Here is a 7395-nt window from a genome sequence, read left to right as displayed (position 1 = left end):
TATATTGCTGGCTTCAATAAATTTCCATAGTAACTCCTGAGTGAAAACATTTGGATTTTCTTTCTTACGCTGAACTTTCTGATTTTTTAAGGTTCCATCCTGTTTAAAAGATTAAATTATCCTTCCTAGTCCTGGCTAAAGTTGCATTGTGGTCAGGAAAGAAAAAGATTTCATGATCTGCGCTACTGAAAATTTAAAAAAAAGCAGAAGGTCAATGTTGAAATAACCTCAATTAAAAAAATGATCACTGAAATTACAATTAAGTATTTGTCATTGCAAACTTTACTAATTATAATTTGGCTGCAAATTTCTTCCATTCCCAGAGATACTCCTTATAGCGGTCACTGATGGAATCAATTCAACTTCAGGCTTGCTAAGAAGTCTCAAATCACTTACTGGTTTGATTAATCTTGGTCAGCGAGCTGGAGGTCATATTAAATACTTCCACTCAGAGACCCATGCGATGTGGTGTCCAAGGAATAAAACTTAAGTGAGTTTTCACATCTTCACTTTTGCGAAGATTAATATTTCTACTTGATACAATTAGTTTGTAGTCATATTTGCCCTTGCCCTGAACCATTAAGTTATACAACGAATTCCATACTTTAATCAACTTGAAGCCAAATATACCTAGCTCTAGACTTCAAATAAAACTACACTTTAAGCACTCACCGAGTTTCATCAAATTGTTACTGCTTGAGCTTATGAAAGGGTTTCTTTTCTAGCCTCCGAAATCTGTTTGTGTGTCCTATTGTGGAATTGGCCCAATTACGCACAATCAATTCTCAATCTCACAGGAGTGCTCAGTATGCTAGAACAAGATGAAGCTATGAATCCTGATGAGGATTGTTGTTAGATGAGTGTTAAGGATGTGTTGCACTGAGTGGTGTCTGAGGTTAGTTATGCAGTTGGTGGGATATGGCATTTGAAGTTTCATTCACTGACCATGGTCACTCTTGAGGTCACTGAACTTTTGCAGCATCAAATCCACAACCTTGGGACTTGACTCCTGGCATTGATAGCCACAACCTTCCTGGAATCCCTACAGTACAGAAGGAAGCCATTGAGTCTGCACCAACTTTTACCCAGGGCCGTGCTATCCCCATAATCCTGCATATTTACCATGGCTAATCTACTTAACCTACAGATCTTTGGACATTAAGGGGCAATTTAACATGGGCAATCCACCTAAGCCTGCACAGCTTTGGACTTGTCCCACTGTGTCCGAGTCCTTTGAGGGTAGATGGCATCTCTCCTCTTCTGCACCTCCTCAACCAAGATCCTCAGTGCAGTGTCAGGGTATCTCCTATGTTGCGCCAATTTTGAATATTTCTCCAAGTTGGAGAATGGCTTACAAAATCTGCTTCAACCACAGTGCACTTTCCCTTTTAAGAGTTGCAGGATGGCTTTAAGCAGTGCCGGCTTGCTTAAACTGGTGCTAGCCTCTCATGATTTTGGGAGCCCCCCCAAGCAAAAAGCACAGCTTAGTGAGTTAGTGTGGACTGCGCACTGCAATCATGCAGCATGAAGTTGGCATAACACTTATTCCTGAAGCAATGGGTGGTTAATCCTTCAAGATCTCTGTGCATATTTTCAGAGTCTTATTTAGCCCTTTTCTCCTCTCTCAAAGATGCTGACCCCTTGTTGGGGGATAGCTCCACAGACACCAATCATCCTCCACTATGAAACCCACGTGACCTCCATTCATGTCTAAGCCTTAATAGTGAGTGTTGGCAGGTCATACAAAGATTGAGGTGCATCAGTCAAACTTGATTCTGTTCCTGAACCAACACTTACACTCAGACACCTGCAGTATAGATTGCTGGATAGCAATCAGGAGCGAGAAACTCTAGCTAATTATACCTTCCCTTGCTTAACTCAAATGGTGCGGGAGTCAACTACACTGCCCTTATTAACTCAGGATGAAACATTTTTGCAAGTCAGGAAAGAGCCAATTTAAAAATACTACTAAACCTGACTCCGAACTTATCTTCAACTATAGCACATATGAATTTTTGTTCTTTTTCTTTGTTTGGTCTATACTATTCCTTGATTTAGTGCGGCAAGTGTGATTCAGTACGTGACATATTGAATGATTCAGGATTAAAATGTTAGATTACTGAAAAAGACAAACATTTGGCAAATGGCAGGCCCATTTGCAAGTTCTTTCCACAAAACATACTTCCACCTCACAGCTTGCCAATTTTACAGTTTACTGATGAATTAAATATACTCTGCCTCATGATTGCTAGATTATAGACCTGCTAGTTCAATTTATTTTTTAGAGCAAGTTTGCACAATCACAGAACGCAAGTTTATGGTTGTTGGTTTACTTGAAACGGCAACATCCTTAATTTGATCTCTGTTCTGTGGAGATTTTGCTAACTTTGGCTTGGAAGGAGTGTGAGCACAATGAAGCTTGCAGAGACCATGCAAGGAGAAGATTGGGAATGCAACAGCAGGAAGCAGAAAAAAGGGGATAGTACCAGTAGTATCCACAGTCCCATTCAAGTCAAAAGCCCACATAAACCACGTTTGTCTTGCCCAACGAACAAGTGTGTGCAACACAGCAAAGGCCAAGTTTGGGCAGAGGCATGGGATTCCTTGCATTCATTCTCCATGACCACAGACATTAAAAGAAATGGTCACTTGGGAAACACCAAAAGGCCACCATTGTTTAAATCACAACTTTAGAAACACAATCATGTTTTGACAAAATACAGAAAAGATGGACAGTTAAGATGCGACAGTGGAGCAAAGATCTTCTGCTTGCGTGGTTTTGTTAGAAGACAACTCACATAACATGAGCAGTCAGGATAACCTAATCCTCCCCGTCTCGTGTATACATACAAACATATATACATAAAAAATGAAGGCACACTTTAAATATACAAAACTTTATTTAAATTTGGATAAGGAATTTTAATAAATAAGGCACATTTAAGACAAGAGCTAGCATTTAAAGCGTTCCAAAACACAGCACTTTATATAGAAACATCACCAAATGAGAAATAACAGAAGTTACGATGTGAACTCTGAGCCAATTGGACACCATTTATGGATAAAACAAGATGATATTTCACCAGGTCCTAATTGTGAGCTTTGAAGGGAGATTAGCAAAACAGCTTCAATAGCAAATACACCCACTGAGCTACATTTAGTACAAGTCCACAAAGGTTTGTTTTCCCAATTATCCATTGGAACGAAAAGTGGGTGTCTTTTAGCTGCTGAAAGCAGTTTGGAAACCAGGAACAACTGCAGGAAATACTCAAAACAAGAAAAGTTTGTGTTTGGTAACAGTTCTCCATTTTGGATGTAGACCAAACATGCTCAATTCCACAATGTGTCCAAAAGGCACACTTCAGGGTAGCAAGAATTAATCATTACAACATTTTAAAAAAAATTCCTAGAATGCAAATCTGCATCTTAAAGAGTGTAGGTGATATTTTCAAATCTGCAATTCACTGCAAAAAAAAATTCTTATCTTAGTTTTACTCAAAGGCTACAGATGTAGATTTTTTTAAAAGTTGCAATCTTACAAGAATTTGGAGATTTTTCACTTCTGTAATAACATTCGTGCTGCAGGCTACAGCAAAGTGTAGCCCAGTCTGCGCTCAGGATTTGGAAACTGTCTGCTCAACAAGCTGTGCAGTAAAGATCTTACGGTCTTATTACTATTTATTTAATGGAGTAAAGCTTGTTGATGTGCCGCTGTGCGTCTAATTACATTAGCTGTCGAGTTTTACTGATTAAACTAAAAACAAGTCATTTCTGCCAGGAACCATGTCTTTCACCACTTGAGGATGGAATTGAAAACTGCACAAATTCTTGCTGAGATTCAACATCATTGAGAATTTATTTTTCCTTCTCCCCACTGCCCCAAAATAAAACAAAATTTATAATATAAAACAATAGTAGTGGCGTACCTTAACACAATGGGAAATTGAAACAGACCTGGATGGTTAACAAAGAAAATTCTGCTGCAATGAATCATATTTGCAGGAGTCAAAAAGTGTTTATCCTCGGTGGATCAGCTAATCTTTATCTAAATACACAAAGATAAAACGCTTTTACAATGAAAATTGAGCAGGGTTCATTACAAAAAGAATACCTACATTTACACACAGTAAAATCACAAAAAGGTATCAACAGGAGAACAGCATTCGTAATTCAGATATCCAGAGACTGAAGCTGCCGCTTACTCTAGATATTAAGCAATGTGCATTAGTAGGTGCAGTGTCCCAAAAGCATGGTTAATATTGATTTGGCGTACAGGTAAAACTTCTTAGTGCTACTCCCAGCAAAATATAGGTCTTTGGAGAAAGGAAACCCAGGATATTGCTGTTCTAAAAGACAATTTACAGGAAGCAAAGGTGTGTTCCAGTTAACTTTAAAGTAGATGTTCAGAAAGAACTTAGGACATGTTACATTGGAAGTCTGCTCCATTGTACACGTGACAGCCTCACTACAGATGCGGATGCAAGGAGCTATTGTAATTATGAAGATTATAGGTTATTTTGGAGTTGGAAGATCACCATGGCTTGTGCTGGTTAAGTTTATCCATCTGTTACAGTAATCGCACCCTCTGTAAAAAAGGTTAGCTGAAATGCTTACATTACAAAAGAGGAATAGTCATTTAAAAACTCAAAAATGCACAACAGAAATTCCATGGGTTTTAAAGTACTAGTTTACTAAAACAGATCATGTAAACACTGCTTTCAAGAATTCCTCTCTCATTCTTCATGAGTTTGTACTTTTAGCTTTTTAAAGAACAGGAACTGGCAGCATGTTGCCTTTGCAAAGTCATGAAAATATGGAGTATTAATAATAAATACAGATTTTATTTAGTTAGATTAACCAGGCCCATTTGTTTTGGTGGCCTATACAAGCTCCCATGCAATATAAAGTGAAGCAGAACAAGTAAAATCCAAAACCATACAAGGTGTTCTCAACATTCAGGGTACTCAGCTATTTGAAACATTTTTTTGGGGGGGAAATACAAAACATTGGGTTTTTTTTTACCCCCCCCCCCCCCTCCATATGTTGTAATAAAACTTCAGTGCTAAACATTGCAAAAACCTGGCTCACACTTTGCAGAATCTCATGTCAGAGGAAAGCTTACTAGGAAATTGGTAGCAACAAACTGAGCCCATCAACAAGACAGTTAAATTTCTGCTTTTCTTGATCCAACCTCCACACTAGAAGCAGTCTCTCTGAAAAAATTGTTGGTAATATTTGAAATTCAAACTTAAAGCAGAGAGATATAGGTAAGCTAATAACATGAAAGATGTCCATTAGTAAGGCACATGACGTAGCATTACAAGAATTACATCAGTTCTCTTTTTTCTAAAATAAAAACAAACACAAGTAGAGTTTCTAAAATTTGCAAAGCTATTGGAGGCTGGATACCTGTCAATCTCACCAATATCCAAAAGCCACATTTTAACTGGAAGAGCTTGACGGATGCATTTGTTGGTCTTTTTTCTCTCCATATTCCTTGCTAGGTAGGAATGTTGCTCAGGCATCTACTGCTATGTAATCTGCTACTACAAGGGGCATGAACACATCTTGGGTAATTTGACCAGTTAGATCCCCCTCTCAGAGGCAAAGTTCCTACCTCACTGCTCTGGTACAATGAATGCATCAATTATCAAACACGCTGCATCAACATCCTTCCTGCACATTTCTCATCTATCTCAATAATGATCAATCCAAACATTGCAGGTTTTGAAGCAATTCATCGGTGATCCTATTACACCAATCAGGGATTTGATCATTGCCTGTACATGTATATGTAAACAATAAGGAACGGAGCAGTGGAAAGGAAGACCGAGATTTACAGCCTGAGAAATTGTGACATTTTTTCTTTACTAATTACACACTGACAATAGCAACGTATGGAAAAGCTGCAAAATGAAAGCAAAATACTGAACTGGGATTGTACTACTCTTAAAAACAAAATGCAGCAATCGGATGATAGTTTGATGTGCCCAATAATATTAGATTAGTGAAGAATATATACACTTCTGAATGCAAAGAATTTGAGTTAAACCATGCAATAAATGCAACAAATAGACATAAGAATGATTATGAATAAAACTTAAGAAAATTGAATCTTTCAATAGTTTGGATGTTTATTTAATTGGGAGGACTGACTTCCAAGACATATCAAAATGAACCTGGTTAAGATAATTCGACCCATAAATTTGACAACTTGGAACAATTTTCTGATTTAAAAAAAACAAAAACACTTTTGAAAGATTAAAGTTTCAATTATAACTTAACTCAGAACATTAAAAAAATCACTACAGATTTGAGTACATAATAAGCCAGTATTAACAGTAAGTTATATGTATCGTTGTCGCTATATATGACAGCACTGAAAAGCTTAACACTTGCAAAATCCAACATTTTTTTAAAAAAAAGCTATTCTAACCTCAAGATTTTCCCTCTGTCCAATATTAAAATGACCGAGACACCATGTTAGAAATTCGCAGTAATATCAGAGTGGAAATTTTATTTCGTTAGTGTGATTGGGACTACTAAAAAGAGTAAAATTGCTAAAGAATGAAATAAGGTGGTCTGTTGGGTGTGGAGTGTTAACATTGTAATTTAGCCTATAATTTAAGACAGGTCAATAAGAAGGTTAGGGCTATGGTGTCCTGTGAATCAGATGGTATTGAGACAGAAGTTTCACAACATATACAGCTAAATCACCATTTTATCATTTTTCCTTCCAATTCAGTTTGAATAATTAGACAACAGTTTTCCGTACATTACAAATCTAACAGCCACTTCATGGTTTGAATCGGTGGTGGGGGAAAAGTTTTATTTTTTTTTAAGACAGCAACTGGCATGTCTGGATATTACAATTTAACCCTAAATTTGGTTTAAAGCAGTGATGTTCAACAATGCTTAACTACTTTAATACTTTAACCACTCAATTCTTAGACCATTGCTGTTTTGACATGTACACCTACTCTGGAGCCACCTGTGGATCTACGTCTGGTGTGGTTAGAGTATCCAGCTGCTCTGGCTGAGATGCTGCTTGGCTGTCTGATTTCTCCAGGAAGTATGCAAAAGGATTTTCTTGATTGCTTTCCATGGCTTGATAGACCAGGAAGAGGAGAAACACCACAAAGATGAACAGCAGGATCTGTAGCCACACTGGTACGAGACGTTGCGATGGCTTGTTCTCCTTTGTAACCAAATAGGTTCTTCTTTCTTTATAGTTCTGTCTCTCTGTGGCCCGTGTCAGCAGATCATCAAAGTTGTACTGAATTGGTCGACCCGCTGCTCCTTTGATTGGTCGTCGCCGTGTTGCACTGTGCGGAGAAACAAAACGTACACGTAGATTTATCAGTAGAATTCTTTGCCCCTCACCTTACCCCTCCC

At 37.8% G+C, this 7395-nt stretch overlaps 1 protein-coding gene across 2 annotated transcripts in view; it reads right to left on the bottom strand.

Annotated features, from left to right (window-relative positions):
* Window positions 1-2884: 2884 nt before the first annotated feature.
* The window catches only part of LOC144511771 (lamina-associated polypeptide 2, isoforms beta/delta/epsilon/gamma-like), a 50182-nt gene continuing 45671 nt past the window's right edge, over window positions 2885-7395 (bottom strand). For both annotated transcript variants that reach the window (XM_078242044.1, XM_078242043.1), the window contains exon 7: window positions 2885-7325. In XM_078242044.1, coding sequence (XP_078098170.1) covers window positions 6977-7325 — 349 coding nt within the window. In that variant the 3' untranslated portion in view covers window positions 2885-6976. The remainder of the gene's footprint in view (window positions 7326-7395) is intronic.

Source organism: Mustelus asterias, chromosome 25 (genome assembly GCF_964213995.1).
Source record: "Mustelus asterias chromosome 25, sMusAst1.hap1.1, whole genome shotgun sequence".
NCBI classification, from domain to species: Eukaryota; Metazoa; Chordata; class Chondrichthyes; order Carcharhiniformes; family Triakidae; genus Mustelus; species Mustelus asterias.
The sequence above is the reverse complement of the archived record's forward strand: the minus strand, read 5'-3'. Positions and strand labels throughout refer to the sequence as shown.